Below are 27,245 nucleotides of genomic sequence, written 5' to 3' on the forward strand. Positions count from 1 at the left end.
GCGCGAGTCCTCCCCGCGCCGCGCCGTGCGAGCTGAAACTTCGGAGGTGTGCGCGCGGGGGAGGAGGGGGAAGGCGGGAAGGGGCGGCGACCAGAGGAAATGACCACTCCCCAACCAACCGCGAGCTAGCCTTGAAACAGGGCCTGTGGCACCCAGCCGGTTTGGGATGGTGCTGCGTAGGTATAATGCGGTCAGAAGATGGATCTTCACTGGAGATCTTATCGGGGTCCGGTAGCCTTGAGTTGAGCGTGGTGTTTTGCTGGGTAGAGACTATTGTAAGGTGTTTTGGTAGCGACGAAAGCCTAGAGGTAAAAACAACTTGATCCGACTAAACGAAATTCTGTGAAAAAAAGAAGTGCGTTCAAATATGTCACCCACAAACACTTTTGTACCTACGATGCCAACATGGAGGCACGGTAATGCTAAATTAAGTGTCCACAGTAACGCAAAAAAAGTGCTTATAGGAAGACACTCGTCCACGACGAGCATCATGCCTTGTAAGTACGTATCCAGTTCCACCATCGAACTCACTACAACCAGCATTTGCTCAAACATGCGTATTTGTTGAACTCATGCGGCAGGCCTGTCTCGGACATTTACTGCTCCTATACCCCCTTCCAACTCCCCCCACCCCCCGAAACCTTAGTCCCCCCATGTCGACTATCAGCCGCCGTGCCTGGCAGAGTCACGGGATCTTGACCCGAGGTCACATTAGACGATAATACCGGAAATGATTTTCAGCTGCATGTGAACAGCTGCAGGCCGGTGCCGGTTCACGAGGACTGCGAGCACGTCAAATTGATGTAAAATGCTGCTGTAATAACTAATAGCTCGTCATTGCTTTGCAAGTCGTGCCAATTAATGCGCTGCTTACTTTACCATATTCCTACAGCTAACCACCCGAAAGCGTCTTCCTTTAGGGTTCATACGTGAATACGTGAATTTGCTTGAATCTTAACCCGCGCCCCACTGGGGTCTGCGTATAACACGCCCTACTGGGGGGGGGGGGGGGGGCTCTCCATAGCCCCCCTCCTAACTCCGAAACTACTGGGCCGATCGTCAAAATTCAAACGGCGTCTGATAGCCCCGGAAAAACTATCGAGCGAAACCTAATTTCATTGACCTCGAGGTCACCGATGACGTCACAGGTCACGTCAAAGTAAGAATTATTAGCATTTCGGCTTGTTCACATTTTGGGCTCTGGCCGCCGTCTTACAAGCCAGATCAGGCTCATTTTTGGTTTACACACTCGTGAACAGATGCTCTAGATACCTTGAGGGTACCAAACTTGTACTTTGATTTTCAGGTCAGGGTCAGGTCATCACAGGTCACGGAAATATTATATCATGCGTCGGTCATGTGACACATGTTTTATGGTCCATTTAGGCCATAGATTTCGAATTTGATGTCGTCTGTGTCATTCGAGGTCATTTTGAGTCGACTTTAGCTTAGGCCAGGTCACTTTCAGGTAAAAAAAGGTCAAATTTTGAAGTTAAATTTTTCAACAAAAAGGATGTCTATTCGATGCAGTTTGAGCTCAGGAACATAATGGTGCTATTTGTATTGGTGTACGATGTCAAATACGTACTGAAAAACTGATTTGAAAAATTAATAATTGTGCATTTTTTGCAATAATGCGTATAACTTAGCCATTTTTGAAGATATTTAGCTAAAAGTTGCTAGGGTTAGACAAAAGCATGCGTTCTGTCACATATATTCCGGTTTTTTTCGAAAAGTCAAAAACTTTTTGAAAATAATATAGAAATATAAATTTTGAATATTATTACATAACCTTTCCAAAATTTTCAAAACTTTGAAAATCCGAGATAGCAATTTGTTAGCACAGTCAATTCTGAGTCCTTTCATGCAAAGAAATAGGATCTAGCTTAAAAAATGAGCTCTTGATAGCGATTGCCGTGGTTCAATGTTTTGCGTCGAAATCGGCCGAACATGACGTCAGTCTGACGTCATTTCCGGCCGACCTATGGTAGCTACAAAGTTCAAATTTTGACACAAGGTGTAAATTGGATGCAGCCGAAGGTACTGAAAGTTTGGCGTCGATACGTCAAGTGGTTTGGAAGTTATTGCAGAAAAACGGGAGGGGGGCTATGAATAGCCCCCCCCCCAGTGGGGCGCGGGTTAATATATTGCGATCTGTACTCGTCAAATCGTTATGTGTTTTTTTTTTCAAGCGATCTTTAAATCGTTTTTGATAAATATGTAGTTTTACATTTTTAGTACATTTCAGTGGTAGCCAAATAGGTAATCAAACACTTTCTGATACAAACAAACGCATCAGTTCATGACATTGCGTAGTATGTTTAACTGTTTGTTTTTAATCGTTTGGATGGTTGGCATGAGTGAAGACATAGTCAAAATCGATGTGAAAATGATCAATAACATGCCAAAAATTGTATTGGTTCTTTAGTTCACCAAAGAGAAACAAAAGAGACAAGCTTTTGACAACATTGTCATCATCAGGTCTAAAGAACCAATACAAATTTTGGCATGTTATTGATCATTTTCACATCAATTTAACTGTTTGACGCAAGATGGTGTTATTGTATTTATTTACACGTTTTGTATGCACGCTTTGTATTAAAATTCTTCTCACATAGTATCCACATAATTATCGTACATCAGTCAGCAAAATTTTCGTTGCGAACATACCACGGCCGGGCTGATGGAACTTAAACATGCTTCAAAAGGCTGATATTACCCATATTCCTGATAGCACAAACAGCAGCTTCAAGACATGCTTACACCTGTATCACCCTTCATACAATTCTGCGGCCGACCAACAGGGTGCCGTCTCCGTTGGGCGCGAACGGCACGCCCTGGACCACCTCTGCCGGCGTGACCTCCTTGACGGTGACGGTGCCGTTGGTCCACACGGTGACCAGCTGGATGACCTTGCGCTCCTTCTGCACCGCCACCAGCTGGGAGGACGGGCTCGGCACGGCCGGCACCTCCGTGCAGCTGCCGCCCACCAGCTGCGCCAGACGACCGCGCACAAACTGAGAGAACTTGAGCGCGTCCGGACGGTCCACCGGCCTCTCGTCCCGGGAGAGGAAGAGGACCGACGCCACCACGAACTGGCCGATGGGGTCGGCGGCGGTGAAGTTGACCTGCTGTGCCTGGCGGTACGCAAAGCCGGCCCACATGTCGCGAACGATCGGCACAGTCAGCCGCACGCAGCTGGGGACATTGCGGGCGATGGAGAGGGAGGCCAGGCTGAGTTCGTCCGGGGCCAGCGGTCGGTTCAGCAGCGGAGAGCTGGTGTTGGCCAGGATCTCCGCCGACAGGTCGAGCGCCGCCTGTCTGCCGGCTGCGGCGCTCAGTTGACCGGTGGCCGCCTGTAGCGCGAACTCCGTGCGCACAGTGCGGCCGTCGAGCAGGATGTGCGCGTGGCCCGACAGCCTGACCGCGCGCTGCACCACGTAGGACGCCTCCGGGTCGTTGAGGTCACAGGTCGGCGGCATGGGCGGCGAGCAGATGGTGATGTTGAGCGCTACGGGACGCAGCGCTACCAGGTAAAACCGAGCCTGAGGTACGACCTCGCCCGCTGAAGTGTTCAATCGCAGGATAATGGAGGCGTGAGAGCAGCTCACCAGGGCGAGCAGAAGTAGCAGCAGGTGAGCCATGGTGCCTGTGGCGGTGCAGGGTCTCTTGTCAGTGATCAATGGTTGGACTCAACCCCATCCGGCAACGCCTTTCTTCATAACGAGGACGGCCAGCGGGTGAATACATACCACCCCTCCTTCAGTGAATAGTCATTAGGTGCTTAAACGTGAGGTGCTTAAAAATGACAAAATTGCGGGGGAGGCTACGCTTCCTTAGCTAATGCGGTGGCTCGAGATAATTGTTGACCGGTTTTATATCTTTAAGAAAAACATAGCTAAGATATTATTTCATGAAAATTATAATAAAAATAGCATTAAAAGCAAAACATGGATAAAGTTCTCCAACGCTTCCTTACCTATGCGTCTTACTAGTTCACTAGCCTTCGGATTACGTAAATGACTTAACTGTAAACCCCTCCACTATGGCTAAGTTGGCTGAGATAAAAATATTATAATATATAAGCTGGCTATATATAAAAATCGCTTGTTTCGCATAAGGGGAATAGGAAATGGAGTGAACAATAGCTGATAAAACTTGTGCGATTATCCACTCTTGCTATGTTGAATTGCTGCAATCATAACCAAAAATTTAGTTACTTGTTGGCTCCACCGATAACCTCATAACACAAACACTCACCAAGTGCGTGCGGCGTGTTCCGTGAAAACTGGAGGAGAGGCCGTTTTGCCACGTCTTTATACCCTCTCAGAGTGCGACAGGGGCTGGCAGCTAAACACCAGTCGCCAAGGGGTCGGTCAATCAGACGTCACGGGTCATTTAGGTCAGTCAGTCAGATGTCACTTCCTAAAGGCCACAAACGTCACTCGCAGACAGCGGTCGCGCGCACTCGGCTAAACTGGCGATCGACGCACCAACGACGCTTTGTGGTGTGTGTGTGACAATTTCTATGGGAGAGGTGCACATGTTTACACATATACACTCATGTCCTCGTTACACTATGCGTCACAAGAGAATGCGTTAACGTATTTTCCCATGCTAGTTTCATGCTTCTCAGTTCTCATGCTTCAACTGGTAGCCTAGACTGGATTTAACCCGCGCCCTGCTGGGGGGGTGTTTGAACACACACCCCCCTTTGTGGTTTTTCGCGAATATCTCAAAAACGGCGGCGCGGAGCGCCGCCGTTTTTGGTACACCTTATCATACATCAATTCTACACATGTTCTGAAAATTTCAGACCAAGATCATTCAAGGTCAGGTCACCAGGTCACTTGAAGTGACCTCACCTCATAAAAAGTTTCAATGTCTGTCATAGCTACACCGAGTGACCGATCGCTTTGAAACTTTCAGCGATTGCTAAGAGCAATAGCATGTACAAAATGTATATCTCAGAATTTTGATATCGATGACCTAAGGTCAGGTCAATTTTGCGACCTCCCCATTATAAGTCAATGGGAGAAAATTGAAATGCGCCTCTTTTGGACGAAAGACATTATAAACACTCCCAAACACTGATTTACAAGTGGTTTAGACACACTGAACATGAAAATGGTGTCCGTGACCCCTGTTTATGCCCTGAGGTCATCTTAGGTCACGAATGGTATCTAACAGTTTTTCGCAAATAACTTTTGATAGAGGCATGCTAGAGCGATGAAAACGCCTTAGATGTGTTCAGCTCGACGATACGGATCGACTGATATGCAACATGACCCTTTCCGGTCAGGTCATGACCTTGACCTGAGGTCAAATTTTCAAGTTGACCTTTCAAGGTCAAGTTATAGTTCATTCGATGCGTCTTGACGAGAGAAACACGATGCCGGTAAAAGTAAGCTCGCACAAGGCTTGGGTCAAACGTTATTGCAGAAAAACTGTTTCCGAAAAAATCGGCTATTTTTGCAGTTTTTGCCCCGTGCAGGCAAAACCGTTGACGTTAGGTCAAATCTGAGAGAATTACTCAGAAAGGGCGTTAATAGGGCTATCGAATGCGTTTTTCCGCGGCGCTGTAGCTCTATTGGTTCCCGAGTTATGCGTTGGCTTCTTGGAAATTGTCGACATTCGACCTGGAAATCGGCGAAATTTTGCCTTCAATGACCTCTGGTGACCTGAACTTTGACCTGACCAAAAAATTGACCGAAGTGATTTCCTCATTATTTTTGACATTCTTTCGAACGCCGCCTTCCGCGTATCGCTACGTGGCCCAGGAGCCGAGTTAGAAGGGGGGGGGGTCAAACACCCCCCCCCCCCCCCAGCAGGGCGTGGAAATCCAGGACCCCCAGCCGGGCGCGGGTTAAAGTCTAAGAGCAATCGATGACCACTATGGTCAGGTCAAATAGCCGAGTGTATGACTCCGGTTTGGAAAATAACTTCATAAAAATGGTAATGGAACGGTAATTTTAACATCGTGCTTATCCTCTCACGTTATGCTCAGCCATCTTGAATGCTATACTAACTTGTCCATGCGAAAGGTTATGACTTCAGGTAAAAGTCAGGTCATAGCCGCTCAGGTCATGAGGCTGGCGACAGATTACCGTTAATCATCGTAGGTCAGTTACCTGACCTAACCTGGAAATGTGGTTAGGGTCACTGTGTCACAAGAGTCAGCTTGAATATACATAGGTGAGGTATGTCAACTTTGAGCTCTTTATTCTTAACACGTTCCAAGCAATCGCGAGAACACCGTCACGAGGTGACAACTGACACCTCTCGGCTGGGAGGGTGTCAGATTCGATCTCGAATGACTAATGCTTTGTAGGGTGCATCCCCCTCCCCGTAAAGACCAAAACCACCTTTTCTGGATCCACCGCTATCGATCGGCCTTTTCTTTTGACCGGCACGGGCTCCGCCGCGGTCTCAGGAAGTGGGGGGGGGGGGGGCAACCCAGAAATGCACACCCTCCTACCTTTGGCTGCATTACGGAAGTGAAATTATTGGGGGTTCGGACCCCCACGACCCTCTCGATGGCGGAGCCCTGCTTAGGACAGGTCCGCACTCCGCACTTCGCACTCCGCAGAGGCGGCGGTCGAGCGACGCCTGGTGGCAACTCTCGCAAACAACCCGTAGATGGCAGGACCTTATTCGTACCATGGTGGCAGCACCTCACTGACATTTGCGTTGCAAATAAGGGCTGAAAGGGTCAGCGGAAGGGACTTTCAGTTTCAGATTTCAAAAATGTTTGATTATCTGTATTCTGTAACAGCGTGTAATTTGTGATCACAATATGATCACAAGGACATCACTTATAACGTGATACAAAAGGCAGTAGTCTCAGAGACAAGGTCACTGCTTGAAATGCGAAAAAAGTTTCCTTTTGTTTTGTTTGAATCTTAACTCAGTTGTGGAACTTGTTCAAACAAGGTTGTGAAATAGCTGCTATGAGATAGTGATTTTGATGATACAACTGATAACTAAACGAAAAGCATCCCTGCCGGGATTCGAACCCGGGACCTTTGGATTAGAAGTCCAACGCGCTATCCACTGCGCTACAGGGACAGCCGTCGACATGGGTCCTAATTGTTTCTTATAAACGATAATGTATCTGCGTACATTGGTTATTCTCGACGTATTGCTCGTATTGAATTGTAAATAGGCATCATCAGTTTACAAAAAAAAAAAAAAATGGTCAACCATCATCACCCGTCCTTGTCTGCCTCATGACAGACCCATCTGCATCCTTACCCACATAACCCTTTCTGGGATGGCAATGGGTTGTGACGGCAAGTCCTACGATGGATTTTGGACTGCACCCTCTCCGGGGTGACCGTTTGATTGGCAGCGCGAGTTGTCCTGTCAGTTACCGTCATCACCGGGACGGTCTCTGCCGCTGCGGCGCACCGTCGGTGGTCCGCAGTACTTTATGTTCGCCCCGAATGCTTACGCCCTTACTGGCTACTCTACACATTATCTCGTAGTTCTGCAATGACCCTTTCAGGTGAGGTCATTGCATTTCCCTTTAAAGTTTTAATCCGTGACCGGGTGGGCCTCTCAGCCAGCTTCGCCATGGTAGGGGAGGGGTGCCTTTTTGGCCACACCTGATTATCTCGGAACTGTAGGTAAGCAAGCTAGAAAGATGCGTTAAAAAGCAGTATAGATAGTTCGCTTTGAGACCTTTCATAATTATACCAGTCATTTTTGGTCAGGTGGCTGAGGTCACTGGAGGTCACCAAAGGTATAATTTTCGCAAACAAAAACCTGGCAGGTGGGGCCAAAAACGTCCCCACCCCCAGCCGGGCGATTAAGGTCACGGTAATCTCACGACCCGTGTCATTGCCGACCCCTGATTATTCCTAAAAATTAACTTTACTGAGCCTATCTCTTAATTGTAACGGTAATCAAACTATTATCGAGAATTGTTTATGGACAGAACATTGTTCAGGCAAATCTTATTTATCTCGATACCGGCAGTGCCATCACAGAACAGGTAAAACTGCAAAAGACATGGTAGGTATTTTAACGTTTTGCAATGCCATGCTAACACATATTCATGTGAGCGATGTGAACTATGAAAAGGTTTAGTCATGTTTTTAATGCGGTTGCTTTATTTCTATCGCTGTATTTTTAAACTAATGAGGTAAAAATAACTCGTAACTCGTGATGTACATAGTTCCCAGGTCAAGTTACAAAGGTCAGTCAGGTCACAAAATTCACACGGCTCTGAAGCATAGGTACGACTATTGCGTGCTTCAAACGATGCAATCAACTTTGCACTACAAGTTCATTGACGATGGTTGTTTTGAATGCAACGTCAATTAGGGCTTCTGTCAGGCCAATGGTCGTAATTCAAATATTATTGTATTCGCATTAAAAGTTACATTTAACCCATACCGCTTTTGGCACAATTCTTCCCGCAGATTCTTGGCCATCTGCTGACCATTATTAGAGGTCTGAAATAGCAGAACGAGGCGCGGTCACTCTTATCTTACTGTTCTGCCTCTGCACCTCAGCGGTCAAGACAAGGGTATAGCTGTGGAAATATCCTTTACATGTAAAGGATATTTCCACATGCTAACTACAGTAAACATATGTAAGACTGATGCGAGAGAGGGCATTAGGAGTCTTTGGCTGCATCAGGGATGCTAGGCCTGCAAATATTTTCAAGAGAATGAGGCGTGGATGGTTCCTTCATATGCATATCAAACATTTTTCATTAATTAACTAAATGTCGAATATCGATAAAATGAAAGACTTCAAAAATTGGCAACAACCCCTGTTAAATTGCGAGATCGAGAATAGCAGGTGAACGTGTAAAAATGTGGAAGCCGAAAGTGTGACATCATCGCCGCTTATCTCAGACGCATCTAATCTTAAACGCTGTCATCCTCTCAATCATTAGGCCCCCGTTGCCCGCGCCACTATCACCAATTGTGTTCGCCTCAGTTGGCTGTCAGCGGCCGAAGCCACTCGCGTCGGCTCGTTTGTTGGGTTGGACAGCCCCCCAAAAACGCAAAACCGATGGAGTGATAACGACGAGGTATGGTCGGGATTAAGGATATGCAGGTTTGACAAATCTCGAAGTCGCATCTATTAAAAAGGTGAAGGTGGGTGGGAAACTTCTCGCCCACTCTCCGCTTCACTCCGCTATGAGTTGATTAAATGAGAAAGGAGAGAAGAAGCAATTCACATCACACACAAAGCACAGCTGAAACATGTCCAATTTATTTTTGCGGCAAACTATCGGTACGATTGGCACAGTCATTTGCCTCTGCGTAACCCAGTCAAAGGGACATGCTCGTTCCTCAAAAATGCGTGCCACATTCCATCTTCACCAGCGCACTGCAGTCCAGCGTTACTGGAACTCAATGATTATCGTTTCGCCGTTAGGGCAGCTATTTTGTTTACGTTGCGACATGCAGACAACGCCATAAATAATTACATAAACATGGAACATAGCTTAAGTGGTAAACACCCACAACAGCCCTTACGGAACGCATGATGACAACGATTCAGAAACAACGGCTTGCGCCTCAAATGATGAGAAAACATTAAACAATATATCATTTTACGACAGCCTACATAGTTCGCTACTAGCAACATCCTTATCATAACAGTATTGTGTAGATCAGTACCTAACTTTTAATTAAGTTGGAGCACATGCATTTGCACGAAAGTCAGAATCACGCATAAAAGGCGTCTACAGAGCCTTGTACGCCTTTTCCACAAATACGCAATGACATTGCACACCATTCCTCACCCTATTTTGTTTTGTTTTCAGTCATGAGTGGAATGCCAGCTTGTGGAAATTAATGTAAACTGTCACTTCAGACGTATCATTCGTAGAAATAATGTTAGGAAGAAAATGGACCCATCCCAGTAATAATTACGGCGATGCGCAAAAAAAAAATTATTGTATGGACCAGACACTTTTCTTTTGAGACTCACATAACCACATCTACCTAAAAATATACGAACGGCAGCTACAAGCTACGCTAAATCTCACTGAATCTCATTGTTTGAATGCAGACTTCAAACATATAATGCCCAGACGAAACCACGTACAGACCTGTAATGTGCGCGCAATTAATTTGCCGCACAAAGTTTCAGACAGTATATGGTATATATCTGATGATCACACTCATCAGACAGCACAGGAAGACAGACGAACAAGCGGAGATAGAACACGTCTCGGGTTTACGCTTCATCAAACGAGACTATTTTGCTAGTTTCAACCGGATTACCATCATTACGGTGGCTTGGCAGTAGGATGATGAAGAAAAATAAATAAATTTTGAGCACATTCGAACCCTTGACTTTAATGTCAAATGGATCTTTTAAAACTCATTTTAAGGAATCAAAATCGTTTAAGATAATTGTGGGGCTCCATAAAGGAAAACTATTGACTCTTTTGAGCTACGATTTTAAGTTAATTAGAAAAGTCAAACATCTCTAAAAAAAATGAAAATTGGGATATTTGTTTAAAAAAAACTATCTCTTTACGTAAATATTAAATAAGTAGTCATTTCACAAGAGCCAAGAGCTCGCCACACGCCGCCTCAACACGTCCACAGCGCACGGCTAGAAAGTTTTTAAGGGAACAGCAGCGGCACAACATGTCGCATGAGATCACAGGTTTCTGGCGATCACACACTGGGGAGAGTATTGCCACTTGCCCGGCACACAATATTCTAGACGCGCTCGAACCAGGTTCCCGGCTCTCATCCAACGACGGAAGAGTCAGGTCGACGGCGACAGCCCCGCGCATGTGGGGTCTCGCGGCGACCGTGCACACCCACACACTCCTCGCTCTCGCGTCGCCTTCACTCGGCGCACACGGCCTTCAGCTCGGTGAAGACGTCCGTGAAGAACCTCGGGTCGGAGTTGATGCGCAGCATGTCGCCGCTCAGCCGGTTGATCATGTCCACGCACCGGTCCCAGAATCGGTCCCTGTTGGACTCCACCAGGAACGGCTTCAGCGGGTACGAGATCTGTCCGACAGAGACGGTGTGCCGTCAAAATAGACATAAAATACTCCACTGGGACTGATTAAGTCAAATTGTAGTGTTGGCAACATTATTTGGTGACGTTTACTCGGCCCGAAGCCACTGAAGTCATCGTCCATTGCGGGCAGCGCTCGATAGTGTGCTATGCGGCACAGCATAATATCAGGCGTTCGATCCTGGTGACATCTAGCGGTAAGGTCTCGCACTATAGCATTTGTTACAGTACTAAAGCTTGATTATATATGGCTGCAGAGCATATTATCCTTGTTTAATGAGGAATGGAATTGCCTAACTGAATTTTACTATGATGTTTTAATAGCGTTAAAGCTTCGAAGGGCTGTACCGTTTTCCCACGTAGGTGGGAAAACCTATTGCATTCAATCTACGAACCATTTTCATCTCGACAGATTCTGAGACCTGATACAAGTACAGTGGAAAGAAACCAATATATTTTACATGTCACCAAAAATGTAACTCGAATTTCTGTTCAGACGGCAGAGGTTTCGCCTCATCGGGCAGACGCATAACGCCTTTCACACTCGACGAGTGCGAGAGAGGATGTCAACGCAATATAATGACTGATGAGGTTCCGGGATGCGGTCGTTGCCATCGCAGAAGCATTGAAGTGTGGTAGCTTCAGACTTACCATATTCTTAGCACAGAGATCGAGTGTTGCTATGTCAATAAGATCGACATGTGATCTCTAGAGGTGTCATATCACATTATTACCTGGTGTTGTTTCTCACCTCGTTCCCCATGTAGGAGTAGGAGAGGTAGAGGCTCGTCAGCACCACGGCCTGCAGCTCGTGCTCTGACGTCACGTCCGCGGTGACCACCTCGCGGACCAGAAGGTAGACGAACACCACGTTGGCCGGGTTGACAAACGAAATATCCTGCCAAACAAACACAGTGTTAGCTATGAGGTAATGGGGATCGGGCCATGAATCTTAGTATTCATATCTGTGGTGCCACTTGTCACCTATTGCATTAGAAAATTATGTTTTTAGGTTTAGAGTGTCATTTGGAGCTGCATAAAGATATCACAGCAAGGTGCGCTGTGACGCTGACGGAGAGCTCGCAGGTTGATGAGGGTTGAAAACAAGGACCCATACAGAGTGGTCTGTGGGACAATGTCAGTAATGGGTCGATATGGGCAGCTAAAAACGACGCACTTTGCACCGTGCGATACACAAGCACACGTCACTAACACGTCACGTCACTATCGACCTGTTTACCTGCTATTGATGTGTGCCTCCGCCTGTGCCAGCTCTGGCGCAGCAGGCTGCCATGCGCATTATCGACCTATATAAGCATTTGTGGTATTGCTGGCCTATGCACGCATCTGCTGTGTCTGCGTCAACCTGTCATTCCGCTAACAGTAAAGGAGGAATCGAAGAGCGCATTACGATATAATTTGCTTCACATGTGCCGGGGTGTTCCTGTTAGCCCTGCAACAAATACTGCAGCAGTCCATGTAAATACTCGACTTTTATTTGCCTCTATAACTGCCAGCTCAAGCAGAGTATGGTTCACGCCATATCGTCTGTACCCGTGCCTGTCACGTAGGCGCCTACCTGCCAGCCCTGGAGCAGCAGCGAGCGGTCGACGGTGCGCAGCCACATGATGGCATCCCCGGCCTGGAAGTCGCTGAGCTGGGTGCAGCGCCGCTGCAGGAACATGCCCAGGCAGCGGAGCAGCTCTGAGGTGGACGCCTGGATGACGGTGCGCCGGCCCGGACTGACGGCCGCCGCCGCCTGCGTCAGCACGGCGCGGGGCAGCCGCTCGGGCCGGGTCGCAGCGGCCGTGCCGCCCAGGCGGACCACGTCCAGCCCTCCCACCGGCGGGGGAGGCCGCACTGCATAGCACGCGGCCGACGACGACTTCTGGATGTTACGGTTGTTGTCGACCAGGGGATGGATGGCGTCCAGCGGCTGTCGGAGCGTCAGCATGCTCTTAGTACGGTTCTGGCTAACATCGAGCTTCTTCTTGTTGGAGGAGGAGAAGCGCTTCCAGCTGAGGGCCTGGATGAAGTTGGAGTGTTTCTTCAGACCCTTGTCGGCTGGCGGCGGCTCCAGGAGCACGCCTGAGTTCTCGTTTGGCACCAGCCTGCTGCGTCGCGGCAGGTGGTACATGGTGTCGTAGGTAGGCGGGCACGGCGGCGGCGGCCGCCGCTCGTGGGGGCTGAACGACAGCACGGTGCCCATGCCGGCGGCGCTGCCGGTGGATACGTTGTCGGAGGAGGGGCGCCTCGCGCCGCCCGATCCTCTCACGCACGCACACGCCAGCTCACACCTCTGGGCCGCATCGAGGGCACAGCGCGAAAATGGCCGCCCCGGACTCGCTCCCCGCCTTCGCCGGTCATCGATTACCGCAGCCGCGCCGACGCGACGGCCGGTTGCCATGACAACGTGGCCCGACCGCCCCAGGCGCGACGGCATCGATTTTGCAACCAGCCTGAAGTCGGGGGTCGGGTCGGGGGAGAGACCAGCGATCGACTCGAGATGGTCATCCGCCTCTGACGGAGGGCCCACGGGAGAGAGAGGGGCGGTGCTGCGCAGAAACCGGCTGTCTCCGGGTCTGCTGTCCGTCTAAAGGTCATTGTATCACAGGCGGAGAGCAGTAATTGCATGGAGCTTGTTAAAGTGACGCTTTTCCTGTAGTAATAGCTGCTTTCCATCTCAGCACAAGCATTTACTTACTTTCTAAACATAAATCACTTTTCAGCCAGAGATCAATAGTTCCAGCTACAAAAAAAAAGTTATTTAAGTAGCTTTTCTGTGCGATACTCGTATTGCTTGTGTGACTACGAAAACTGAAAGGCGTCCCGGATCTGGAATTATATTGCTCAATATTGGGTTTCAATTTAGACGCGCTCTGGGGGCGAGAGAATCCGTCTCGTCTTTCTTTGCCTTTGAGGTAACTCATCACTGCGCTCATCGTCTCTATTTCGGTCATAATGCATGTTGCACAATTCCATCGTAACCGTTGTAAAGGGATCTTTTGACCCCAACATTACGGATCAGTTATAATGGAGAAATGAAATACGATACAGCATCCGGGCATCGTATCCCAGTCCCTGCCAAGCGCAACGCGTTATCTGTACGACTGCACAATGCACATCATGACCAACAGATCATTGACACCACTCCGCACTCACTAGTCACCAGAATACTCCATTCGGAGATCGCTTAGCTGTCCTGAACAGAATATTATATAATAAAACGCACTGAGCAAACGAAGTCGCAGCTGAAGCTAGATCCAAAGTCCGTATGTAATGTGCAGACACGTGCACATGTCAATGTGTTATGAATATGTCAAAATGTCACGTGCTGGTTTTCAGTCGAAGCAACGTTCACACCGATTTTTTACGATCGTGTTTTTGACAGTATTATTGTCAGCGGCGAGGTCCTTGCCATCTAATCCAATAGCATTTCAGAGCCATAAGATGATGCAATAAAGAGACACAATCTTTTGATTCGACCACCGAGTGGTGCGGCGCAGCGGCTGAGCCCGTCACGTTGGGAATCACGTGCCCCGGCTGAAGGCATTGCGCCCAGCCGCTCAGACGGTTACCCCGGAAGTGTAAGTTCCTTCTGGAGAGTGGAGCTGACCGGTGCTCACTATATCGATCGCCTGGTGTGGGATGACCGTCGTCCCCGACCATAAATGTGACCATGGATAGTAATAGGCAGGTCCTGGATAGAGAGCACAGATGAGGAATTAAGAGCTGTTTTCACGACAGGTTATCTGGCAAATGCATCTAATTTGACCAAATCTGCATCAAATCTTTTATAATAAATATATTCGTATCATGAATTTATTTCAGGGCTTTAATCGAAATTACTGTCTGATAATGTGAAAAATGAGGCATATAAGCAACTGTGCAGTCCAGACTGCAAGCCTTTAAGAAATACTCACTGAACCTAATTTGTTCAAATATGCACCAAATCGGCACCCAATCTGCACGAAATGTGTACCAGATGGCTGTCGTGAAAACAGCTAATATTAACTTAACAGGTACGGTCTATTCTCACAGATAGATTTTGCGAGAATCATTAATTGAAGGGGAAGCACAACTGACAACACATCATGAAGGGACGATCTTCATGTTGATCTGCTTAGTTCTTACCATTATTAGGACAATGTCTATGGCCATTTTCACTCATCCCTGGACCCTGACCAAAAGTCTTTTGACCCGGACCGTGAATACGTTTTTTTATTAGCTCGTGCTTTTGGTAACCATGAAGTGGTAGTTATAATTGCATGGTGCTGCAGTTTGCACTTTCTACATATCTACATCCACAGGTGAGCGGCCAGACCTATACCTGTTCTCGCCGGCCAGACACCAGCTAGCAGCAGGCGCCGGCTAAAGGTCATCATCATCATCATCATCATCATCATCATCATCATCATCATCATCATCATCATCACTCCTTTTATTCTCCTATCGTCCATCTCTATACCTCTACATCCACAGTCGACCGACCAGAGCTAGTCGTTTTCGTCGGCCAGACACCAGCTGGCAGCAGGGGCCGGCTAAAGGTGGCTCTGCTCGCAGCCGGGGAGGCAGGCAGTGCCGACAGCCGACAGCCCAGGGACCGAGAGAGTGCCTGCAGAGTGCGCACTAGTGTTAGGCCGGGCAGCCGGGGGGCTCTAGAGCGCTCCAACGGCTGGCATGGTGAGAAATAAGATAGTCCATACATGCGCCATGTGCTACATCAGCTTAATAAATGGTGATGAGCCATGGGCGTAGGAACGTCATGAAAAGTGGGTGGGCCACCCTGTCAAGGGGCCTCCTTTTCCAGGGGGCCTCCTATTTTCAGGGGCCTCCAACTTTTGCCTCATCCTGCGACCTGCTGGCTGCTTTCAAGTATGACCTCCAAATCTAGCTTCTGAGATCGGGCAGATGTACCCAGGGGCGTAACCGCTAAAGCGAACAGTGCGGAAAGTCCGCACCATTTTTAAAACTTCTTCCCCTCCGATTTTTTTTTTTAGAATCTATTTGCCGCAAACGGCGCATGACCCCTGAAAACCCTTACACAAATGTCTGTCTTCCTCGTTTCCCAGGTGCCCCCATTAGCTTCATAGGCGCCCTCTTTGGCATATAAGCGCCCTAATGTGCCTATAGTCATCCGAGACATCCCTATATGTCCCACAGTCGCCCCGTTGTTGCATACAATGTGCGCTTATCATAGGCGTCTCTCTCTTATGGACACTTGAAGGCCATGCTCTTTTGTCATGCCGGCGCCCCTGTTTCTTATGAATGCACCCCCATGGCATTGATCAATTGCGATTTGCAGACCTCTATTGCATGTGGACGCCCATATATGTAGGCCTCAGAGGCGCCCCTCTTTCGCATTGAGGCGCCCCTATAATGGGCTTCATAGGCGCCCCTCTATTGCACGTAGGTGCCCTACTGTCTCAGAATCGCTCCCCTTTGGCATGCAGACGCCCATCTTTCGTACGGAGGAGCCGCTGTGGTTCTAGAGACGGCATGGTGCTCCCAGACGCAGAGGGGGCTCTCGGAGTCGACAGTGTGGGACCTTCAGTCGCTGATGGGTGCCCGCCAGCGAGTTACCCAAGTGTGGAACTATAGGCGACGTGCCGAGCGAATGACGTCACACCACGGCCAGTGCCGGCGCGGCGGCAGACTTGCCGAGATTGGCATGGTCTTAACTTGGCGGAGAAGCATCGGACGCCATACTTCTGCTGCAGCTAGTTCATTGCATTTAATTTTAGCGCATTGCTTTTCTTTCGTGTGTATCAGCTATCAAGTCCTTCAAATACCTAATATGTAGGACAGGTGCGTGTACCTAAATTTAGTGTATGCTATGCTAGTGGATTGAGAATTGGGGGGGGGGCATATCTGACACACTTCTCAATGGATTCTGCCATTGTTTGGTTGCTTATGGCTTTGTGTCTTCGCGCAAACCATTAAAAGGGAGGACGTCATTTGTAAAGGTTGTTAGGTGCACTCAAACGTTTAAGGATAAGCAACTGCTCATCGAATTTCTGGCGAGTGGTGGTGGAACGTTCTGTTCACAAATGAGTAGGTCCTTACCTAGTACCTACCTACCCAATGGCAAATAGCTGGGTCGCGGTCAATACGCATTATTCACGAAGTCCCTAATCTTTAATTAGACTTAAGCCCTTAAAAATTGCAACATTTTCGTCTTTTTCGCGTTGCATCGGTAAGCAAATGAGAAAATCTGCATCTGCTTGACAGCCCTCTATTCAACAAACCTTTTCCACATCGCATCATTCCCGAACATAATTTTCAAACATGGGTATCCTCCCCACAACAAAACTGAAGCAGTTTCCTTCGGCTCTAATGCGCCGCTCGCCCAGGGAGACGGGAATGTTATACTCTCGGCGGCCCAGTCTGCACTCTGCAGCACACTCAAACTTGGCGGACCCCCAGCGCATGACTGCACGATTCGTATTGTTGTGATGACAGCAAATGAATTGACTGGTGTTTCGGAATCAACAGGCGGCGCAGCCCAGTGCCTCTTAAAATGAATTAGTGGCGAATGCATTATGCAGAGAAGAAATAGATTGAGCAGATGACCAACCACACTGAATTAACAACTTAACATTACGCTTTACATTTTCATTCGTGCATTCATGGAAACAAATGACTTGCGACCCTTCCGCCTTACATAACTCGCCACTCGGCAGAATACCCCTGGTTCGGCTAAACTACGCTGCATTTCTTCCAAGCCTACCTAATCATTTTACAATTAATTACTCAGCTATGCACAAGCACAGGCATATAATTCACTGCTGAACTCCTTTCTCCCTATCATCTTTTTGGCACCGTCAATCGCCATCTGCGCTTTCCACTGTCCAGCGAATAATCCGGCCTTTTCCAGTTCTCCGGCAGAGGCTTCCAAACTCAGGCGAACTCGCCTAAATTTCGCGATTCAATGCACAGGATCTGTACAATTAAGTTTGAGAGCCTCTGAATTGGCTCGGCGCGTCTGCGCAGCGCCGTTGGTCCAACCGAGTACGTGAGTGACGTCATGCTATAAGCGTCAGCCCCCGACCAAAGTCACCAATCAGAGCCCGAGAATCGACGGGTGAGTGAATATAGTTCCACGCTTAGGAAACTCGCTGCCCGCCAGATGTGGACCCTCGGAGACGCCGGTATGGGGCCCTCAGAGATGCCAGTATGTGGCCCTTAGAGACACCGGTGTGGAACCCTCAGATACTTCAGTGTGAAGCCCTTACAATTGCCGGTGTGGAGCTATGAATGCGCTGGCTTAAATCCCTCAGAGGCCGGTACATGGACATAAGAGCTCAGTGAGAGTTTGCGTGGTGCCTTCAGTGGCCTTGTGGAGCCGTTAGACATCAACATGGTGCTCTCAGGAGCCGGTGAGTCCTCAGAGTCACCGGTGTGGGGCCTTCAGAGCTCCAAGATACTGGTGTGGGGCCCTCAGAGGTGTCGGTGTGGGTCCTTCAGATGTACATATAGAGCCTTGAGATGCACAGGTGTGGTGGCCCACAGAGGCGCCGGTGTGGGGCCCCCAGAGCCACCGATATAGGGCCCTAAGAGACACTAGTATGACCCTCAAAGGCGCCGCTGTGTGGCGCTCATAGCCACTGGTGTGGAGCCATCACAGGCGGGTGGAGCCGTTAGAGGCCGAAAAGGGCCCTTAGATGCCTACAAGGAGCCTTCAGAAGCCGGTGTGGCACCCTTATGGGGATAAGCGTGTCTACTTAGGAGCCCTTGAGGTGCTCTCATGAGCTCTGTAGGGCCCTACCGAGCCGAAATATGGCCACGGCCAGTTGCCGCCGCGTGGCTCTTCGGACTATCATTCTCAGGGGCCTCATCTGCCTAGTTTGAATAGAAAGGCCTCTCAGACCATCAGTCTCATGGGCCTCCTCTGGCTAGTATAAATAGAAGGGCCTGTTAGACCATCAATCCTAGGGGCCTCTTCTGGTTAGTATAAATAGAAGAGCCTCTCAGACCATTAATCTCAGGGGGCCCCTGTGGACAGTATAAATAAAAGGGCCTCTCAGACCATCAGTCCCGGGGGCCTCCCTAGAAAAGTGTAAATGTGGATAGAGGGCCCCCTCAGATTCATTACGAGTGGACCTCTCTGACTATCAGTCTCAGGGGCCTCTTGTGGCCAGTATGCATATAAGAGCCTCTCAGACCATCGGTCTCAGGGGCCTCTTCTGACTAGTGTGGACTGTGGATAGAGGGCCCTCCCAGACCACCGGTTTCAGGGGCCTCCAGTGGCCAGTTATATGAACAGAAGGGCCTCACAGCCATCAGCCTCGGGGGCCTCTTCTGACTGGTGTGAATATGAGGGCCTCTCATACCATCAGTCTCAGGGGCCTCCTCTGCCTAGTGTGAATATAAGGGCTTCCCAGGGCATCAGTCTCAGGGGACTCTTCTGACTGGTGCCGGATTGAGGGACCTCCCAGACCGAAAGTTTTGGGGGTCTCCTGTGGCCAGTATGAATAGAAGGGCCTCTCAGTCCATCAGTATCATGGGCCTCTTCTGCCTGGTGTGATTATAAGGGCCTCTCAGGTCATCAGTCTCAGGGGCCTCCTCTGACTACAGTGTAGATGGATAGGCCTCCCAGACCATCAGTCTCAGGGGCCTCTTCTGACTATTGAGGATAGATGGGCCTCCTCTGACTAGTGAGGGTAGGGGGCCTCGGCTAGACCGCCAGTGTCAGGGACCTATTCTGACTAGTGTGGATGGAGGGGCCTCCCAGACCAGTGTGGATATTGGGGCCTCCTCAGATCCACTAGGGCCTCTCAGGCCATCAGTCTCAGGGGCTTCGACTGATAAGTATGAACAGAGGGCCTCCTTGGATCCATCACGGCCCCTTGGAGTCCGTGCGTGGGGATTCGTGGAACTTATTTTTACCGAGTTTGTTTATTCTGGAAGGTGACGACGTCCTCTCAAACCGAGACGAGGGGCCTCGAGTAAAAAGTGGGTGGGCCAAAACACATGGTTGGCCCCCCACCTCGAAAAGTGGGTGGGCACTTGCCCACCTGGCCCCCCCTGTTCCTACGCCTATGTGATGAGCTGTCAATGCATACCGCCAAAGTAGGTAGGTACCTACATACATATGCATGCTCAGAGTGGTTCTATGTTTGTGATATCACCTCAAGTCATACCTAAAATCTTAGTAAAATAGCGTTTAAAGGGAATATTTCACTTTCCTTAAATTAATTTTTTGCCACAGTTTTACGACTTTTCAAAATGAGAAGAAAAGATAATATTGAATATTTATCAGAAGATTTTTATATTTTTTCTATAGGAAAACTCCTTTTAAATCGTTGGTAAAAATTATTTGCCTCGGAAGCTGATAACGCATGACCAATCTAAATTACCAAGCTCCGACCAAATGCATAGGTAACTGATTGACTGACGATGGGCCGCCACCACATGGGTGACTGCATCCTTGACATTGTTCCGTAAGGGAATTCCTGCGTGAGGGAATAATTTCGGAACGAGAAATGGAATATCTTGCCTAAAATCGTCGTTGAGCCGTGAAAGCTCCCGATTTGTGCTAGCCTCAGCTCAAGCTATAAAGCCATGTTATTTCAGTTCAAACCTTTCCTTGAAACCTTGAGCCATCACATCATTTGATAGTCGAATGGAGACTCATGAGAAGTTATAATTATGTATCTCTAAGCCTTCTGTTGAGTGACGTGGATATACTATTCACATATGGGCCAGTTTCGAACAGCTTATGAGAAAAATGCACACTGCACAGACATTAAATTTTCGTCAACCAGCTTGCACTTGTACACCAAAATATTAGGGCGTATCGTCTCACACTTGGCTGGGTTCAATATTCGTCTGGGCAAACACGTCAAGGCTGTTCAACAGGCGTGTCTAGCTGGGACGCGTATACGCACTCGCACGTCCTAACATTTAGATACGTGAAGTTTAACAGACTCAACCAGCTTGCTCATCCGAGAAAAGTATGTTTGCATGTTTCAAGAGGCAAATGCCGATCCCTTAAATTAAGGAATGGGCATCCGGGTATAGTTACTACAGGATTACGTAACAATAGCCGTTTTCACGACGGCCATCTGGTACACATTTGGTGCAGATTAGGTGCAGGTTAGGTGCAGATTAGGTGCAGATTTGGTCAAATTAGGTTCAGCGTGTTTCTTATAAGTGATCAGTTTGGGTTGCACAGATGCTTATATACCTTTTTCATATAATGAGACATTATTTTCGATCATTAAACTGAAATAAATCCATGATACGAAGATATTTCTTTTAAAAGACTTGGTATAGATTTGGTCAAATTATGTGTATTCCCCAATCGCCAGTTAGCCCGTCGTGAAAACGGCGATTGTTCAACAAATATCGAATACCTATGCATTGACTTCTGGCCATTTCAAATACATAAAATTGAAAGTTAAGTTTGAGCTAACGTGATATAATACATACGTGTTTTTAATTACAATTATTTGTCAAATACTTTGAACTTGAAAGGTCAACTTGAAAAGTTGACCTCAGCTCAAGGTCATGACTTGACCGGAAAAGGTTGTGTTGCATATCAGTCGATCTATATCGTCGAGCTGAACACAGTTAAGGTGTTTTCATCACTCTAGAATGCCTCTATTGAAGTTATTAGCAAAAATTGTTCTACGCTTTTCGTTACCAGAGATGACCTCAGGGACATAAGCACTGAAGGGGTCACGGGTGCCATTTTCCGGTTCAGTGTGTCATGTTTACTTTTACCTCAGTCCTCGGTGTTTGAGAGTGTATAGAATTATTTCCGTCCAAAAGAGGAGCCTTTCAATAATTCTTCCATCGACTTATAATGGAGAGGTCGCAAAATTGACCTGACCTTATGTCACTGATCGAAATTCCGTGAGATACATTTTATACATACCGTTGCCGTTATGAATTGTTGAAAGTTTCAAATCGTTCCGTCACTCGGTGTAGCTATCGCAAGCATTGGATCTTTTTATGAGGTGAGTTCACTGGACGTGGCCTGGTAACCTGACCTTGAAAGGTCTTGGTCTGAATTTTTCACGAAATCCGCCGTTCCTTAGATATTTGCGAAAAACCGCAGGGGGTGTTCACTCCCCTCCCCCTTCCCCCCAGCAGGGCCTGGGTTGCCCAATTTCGTTATTGCGTAACATTTTGACTCGAATGATTTTGAAGGTTTGTACAATTCTATTAATTATCTTCAGAGTGTTTTAAAACAAAGTGCGTCTTGAAAATGACTGTTTTCCTTGTGTAACCATTAGCAGTAAAATTACCGATCACGCCAATACCTTGCACGACGCGCGTGATTGTGCGCTGACGGATTCATCCCACGTTTATGTACGATGCAGCGCGCAATGTTTACACAGTCACCACACCACTGCGAGCAGAGATGTTTTCGCTCATCTCCTCGTTGTTGCTGTTACGCAAGCTGCGACAGAACGGAAGTGCCGAGCATCAGTGCGTATTTGTTTGTCCTGTGTGAACTGTGCTATAGTAGTTGACAGTGTTGATGTAACCGAGCTGCTGGACATGCACAAAACAGAGGCCGAAAGGAGAGCGTGATGGAATAATCTGCAACTTTCAACGATGGCTCAAGATGAAGTCATGAGGAAGTTGGATTGCTTGTTTGCGTATAAAACTTCATAAATAGCACTGACAACTTTATGAAATCGTAAGTGAGAAGTTAAAAAAAAAAACTTCTGATTATTTCAAACTTAAATATTATGGCCACTGTGGTAACTTTAAGAATCTAATTACGGAGCGAGCGAAGCGAGCGTAGTCTTTCCTTAGGCCGCGTTCCCACTACGGCCGTTCAACATCGTAAATTGCAAGAACGGGAGAAAACGGACGAGATCGTTGATCTAGAGACTTTTCTAAAAAAGTTGAACACTTCCCTAGATCTGGTATACGGGGCAAGATGGGGAAACATCGTGAGACATCGGCAAACGGCTTGGACAAAGCCGGGTGAGAGGAGCGATGATGAAGGAGGGATCGGCACAATAAGCTATTGTAAAAAAAAAAATCAGAATATAGGTAGTTGACGTGGTAAAAGATCCCATGCAACTGAATGAATGATAAAATTAGAAAAACTTAAAAGTTATCAGCGTGTTGAAAGTACGCGAGCATGAGAAAATATATCAACAATGTCAACGAAAAGCATTCACGGCTGTGATCGACAATCCATTGACTTTTGAAGAGAAAATGTGTGCAGTTGATATAACTCATTGTGGTTTTGCTGTGAATACCTTCGGGAAGCTGTAACCGATAAATTGCAAGCTCCGATGATTTCTTAACCCTCGCCCGTAAACGGCGATCTGCCACCTTCGCCCATGCAGGGGGGGGGTTGGTGCGACCCCCCCCTTGGCGTTTGAAAACGGAGCGTCGTAGAGCTTAGCGGAAAAGACCAACGGATTGCTCTCGCCGAGATCTCGCGATTGGTGGTATATTTTTTGGTCCTAGGTCAACATTTGACCTACTTTTGACCGGTCAAAGGTCAAATTTTCGGAAAAATAGACTTTTTTCAACTTTCCGCGGCGATTGCGGCAAAACGGTGGGAGATATCGACTTGAAACCTTCACTATCGTGTTCCTTGATCAATTCTCTATCGTTTGGTATGTATTTCGTTTCCCTAGCTCTAAAAATGGCGCGTTGGGAGCGCCGGAAGTCGGCAAGGTCACAGTCGGCGGCAGAAATTCGAAAAATCAAAATTTAAATTTTTGAAATCTGATTGTATTTTTGGATTTGGAAGGTCCATTTGCTCCCTATAGAAGCTAATATTGCTGCATATTCCCATTGAGGTGACAAGAATTAGCAAAATAGTGGTTCGGGCGCTTTTCAAAAATAGTACCGGACGCTGTTCCTCTTGTGACGTCATAGCTCCGTGACCTGACCTGACCCGGTCAAGTTTCTTATACCATATGATAGCCAATACTTGCCCCAAAATGCATGGGAAGTTTCATCACGATCCATCAACCGATGTCCGTACCACCGGCAGGAAACCTCGGGCGTTGGCACTCAGTTTGTGAAAATCCGGCCGGAGGCTGTTCCCTTTGTGACGTCATAACTCCGTGACCTGACATGACCCGGTCAAATTTTTTTCATCAAAAGATGCGCAAGGTTTGCCCCATAAGGTACCCAAATTTTGGCGGCGCTGCGCGCCGCCGTTTTTGCACTATTTCCGAAAAACCTCAGGGGGGGGGTTGCACCAACCCCCCCCCTACATGGGCGAGGGTTAACAGTTTATTGTGGCAATCCTCGATAAAACACCTAGCAAGTTGAAGCAGGCTGCAATGCAACTGAATTCGCCGCCACAGGTTCAGCGATTTAGGTATACGAGTACAAGTATGTATATGGAGCCGGCATTCCAACTTACAGCAGTGCTCACAGCTCATGTCACCATCATCATGTGACTACGCCATCTCGTCAGGCGATGCTAGAATTGTATAAAGGCAATTATACTAATATCAACTGAACAGACGAGAAACACTTATGAGTTCAGCAAGGAAACTGACGCCGTGTGCTCAATGAAGATAAACGAGTGTATTCGAGCACAACGGTTCACAGCAGATGGTGGCAACTGTCGACGTTTGTTTGACTCTGCAGTGTGGCGTGGCATTACAATGCAGCGGTCTTCCAGAGGAGAGCTTGGCCTAAGCGTTTGAGATCCCAAGCCTGTCTATTGAATCTACGATGCAACTCTTGGTAGCTGGCGCGCAACCGGGTGGCTACTTTATCTATCTCCGAGATTCTGAGTTCCGGAGCGGTGCTACGAAAAGAGGGAGATGAAGTGCAAGTCGCACCTGTTCTGACATAGCGAGCATCATTCGCTCAAGAGTCGCATGCGATGTGCAATAACAAGGACCAGACAGCCCAATGACAATCACATGCTTCGCATGTGGTCATCCCAATCACATGGCGCGGTCCAGATGGCCTTGATCCAGAAGACACTGATTGTTTGAGCCTCAAATGAGGCCCTCAGTGACGATCCGACGGCGGAAGCTGCGTGTGTTGAACGAGGAGTCGCTTTTGCGAGGCTTATATCTCAGCAACCACTTGACCGATTTACACGCGGTAATTTTTGTAGGGTAGCTTCATTCCTTCTACCAAGTATTGGACTATTCCCGATGCATGTGGGTGACCCCTTATGCACGTGCCACGTGCAAAACGAAGAGGTGTCAGTTTTGTAATTGTTGCAATATCTCGGTAACTACTTGGCCGATTGCGCTGAAAGTTGGCATGTAGGTAGGCACCCACTAGGCACGGCATATACATGTGCCAGAGTTGGGGTGCTGCTGCACGTGCGCACGTGCAGGGGTCGTTTCCAGATCTCGGGAACGGCTGGACCGATTGCGCTCAAATTTGGTACACGGTTAGGGACCGGTTAGTAGGGTGCCGTGCACAAGTCAGTTGGGACCCATTTTGCACGTGCGCACGTGCAGGGTGCCGCTTCCAGATCTCGAGAACGGCTGGACCGATTGTGCCCAAATTTGGCACATCGCTAGAGACCAGTTAGTAGGGTGCCGTGCACAAGTCAGTTGGAGGTACCTCCTCGCAATTTCGCACGTGCAAGGCCCACCCTCTCGCTCGCTCCGTTAGTCGCCCCAAAAGGCGTTATACTGGTATGATATGACATTTCAATACGATACACACATTATGCAAGCGTTACAGCGAAATTTATGCTTCTTGAGACTGATTTATTTAACAAATTATCAAGCCAAACCAGCCCATTAGCATGAATATTAAACGCATACTCTACTCGTCTTAAAAGCTGCCTCAATAGTAAACATTTTAAATCACGCGAAATGTGAATGCTGAATCAGACCCGCATTGGAAAGTGGAAAAACTCAACTGTGTTCAAATCACATCTCCGGTTACGGAACCAACACACGAATGGGCTATGAATGAACAACACCACCCATCGCTAGGTAGAACCTTTGATCAGGCAATAACGCTTCCTACCGCTCGCCGTATTCCCTGGACCCGACTGCAGGCAGGAAAGCGTCTCTCTGTCTCTAACTGCATGTCTGCCTGCCTGCCTGCCTGCCTGCCTGCCTGCCTGCCTGCCTGCCTGCCTGCCTGCCTGCCTGCCTGCCTGCCTGCCTGCCTGCCTGCCTGCCTGCCTGCCTGCCTGCCTGCCTGCCTGCCTGCCTGCCTGCCTGCCTGCCTGCCTGCCTGCCTGCCTGCCTGCCTGCCTGCCTGCCTGCCTGCCTGCCTGCCTGCCTGCCTGCCTGCCTGCCTGCCTGCCTGCCTGCCTGCCTGCCTGCCTGCCTGCCTGCCTGCCTGCCTGCCTGCCTGCCTGCCTGCCTGCCTGCCTGCCTGCCTGCCTGCCTGCCTGCCTGCCTGCCTGCCTGCCTGCCTGCCTGCCTGCCTGCCTGCCTGCCTGCCTGCCTGCCTGCCTGCCTGCCTGCCTGCCTGCCTGCCTGCCTGCCTGCCTGCCTGCCTGCCTGCCTGCCTGCCTGCCTGCCTGCCTGCCTGCCTGCCTGCCTGCCTGCCTGCCTGCCTGCCTGCCTGCCTGCCTGCCTGCCTGCCTGCCTGCCTGCCTGCCTGCCTGCCTGCCTGCCTGCCTGCCTGCCTGCCTGCCTGCCTGCCTGCCTGCCTGCCTGCCTGCCTGCCTGCCTGCCTGCCTGCCTGCCTGCCTGCCTGCCTGCCTGCCTGCCTGCCTGCCTGTCGATCCATCCATCCATCCATCCATCCATCCATCCATCCATCCATCCATCCATCCATCCATCCATCCATCCATCCATCCATCCATCCATCCATCCATTTATCTATCTGTCTTTCTCTCCCAATGGGCTTATCCGTCCATGACTTTATCACGTGACGGAAACATTACTGGTACGTGATCTTTGCGTGACGGATGAGCGAACGTGCGTGACGAATGAGTGACAGGTGGAAACCCACACCAGTCTATTCGTCAGTTCGTTTTACGACGTCCATGCTGGCTCAAAAGCTGCGAGCCTTCCCACTTTGAAGCCATCCTACTGTTAACGCCAGACCCCTTGAGACCCTAATTTTTCGCGATTACTTTTAAATGCGTGAAGGAATTTCAACCAAGCTCAGGACATGGCCGTTTCAAGACAGGCCGAAACTTTTACAATTTAGATATTTTATCGCCATTTCAATATTTCAGCAGTGGCGGCGGAATAGGGGGTGCAGGGGGTGCAGCTGCACCCCCATCGAAAAACATGGGGGTGCAAACATATCTTTTTGCACCCCCAAAATCCGTACAAGGGGCCCGTCGCACCATCCAATACATT

General features: G+C 48.6%; 2 protein-coding genes and 1 non-coding gene across 3 annotated transcripts; all 3 read right to left on the reverse strand.

The window, feature by feature from the left end:
* Positions 1-2,560: 2,560 nt before the first annotated feature.
* LOC122386676 lies at positions 2,561-4,294 on the reverse strand. The gene is made up of 2 exons (XM_043376098.1): positions 4,261-4,294; positions 2,561-3,649 (listed from the first exon to the last, which is right to left on the reverse strand). The coding sequence occupies exon 2, from the start codon at positions 3,642-3,644 to the stop codon at positions 2,778-2,780; it is 867 nt and encodes a 288-aa protein (XP_043232033.1). The 5' UTR covers positions 3,645-3,649; positions 4,261-4,294; the 3' UTR covers positions 2,561-2,777.
* Positions 4,295-6,995: 2,701 nt separating this feature from the next.
* Trnar-ucu lies at positions 6,996-7,068 on the reverse strand. The gene has a single exon. It is a non-coding gene; the product is annotated as a tRNA-Arg (tRNA).
* A 2,147-nt stretch (positions 7,069-9,215) lies between these two features.
* LOC122386703 (cyclin-dependent kinase 5 activator 1-like) lies at positions 9,216-13,504 on the reverse strand. The gene is made up of 3 exons (XM_043376157.1): positions 12,587-13,504; positions 11,759-11,905; positions 9,216-10,997 (listed from the first exon to the last, which is right to left on the reverse strand). Exons 1-3 carry the CDS (start codon positions 13,448-13,450, stop codon positions 10,830-10,832), a joined length of 1,179 nt encoding a protein of 392 aa, XP_043232092.1. The 5' UTR covers positions 13,451-13,504; the 3' UTR covers positions 9,216-10,829.
* Positions 13,505-27,245: the final 13,741 nt, after the last annotated feature.

The sequence above is a fragment of the Amphibalanus amphitrite genome, unplaced genomic scaffold (genome assembly GCF_019059575.1).
Source record: "Amphibalanus amphitrite isolate SeventyFive unplaced genomic scaffold, NRLGWU_Aamphi_draft 000259F_arrow, whole genome shotgun sequence".
NCBI lineage: Eukaryota > Metazoa > Arthropoda > Thecostraca > Balanomorpha > Balanidae > Amphibalanus > Amphibalanus amphitrite.

Coding starts and splice junctions, on each gene's coding strand:
- LOC122386676 (XM_043376098.1), bottom strand. CDS start 3,644: ATGGCTCACCTGCTGCTACTTCTGCTCGCCCTGGTGAGCTGCTCTCAC.
- LOC122386703 (XM_043376157.1), bottom strand. CDS start 13,450: ATGCCGTCGCGCCTGGGGCGGTCGGGCCACGTTGTCATGGCAACCGGC. Junction 11,906..12,586: donor TGCTGCTCCAGGGCTGGCAG/GTAGGCGCCTAC, acceptor TTTGTTTGGCAG/GATATTTCGTTTGTCAACCC. Junction 10,998..11,758: donor ACTCCTACATGGGGAACGAG/GTGAGAAACAAC, acceptor TCTGTCGGACAG/ATCTCGTACCCGCTGAAGCC.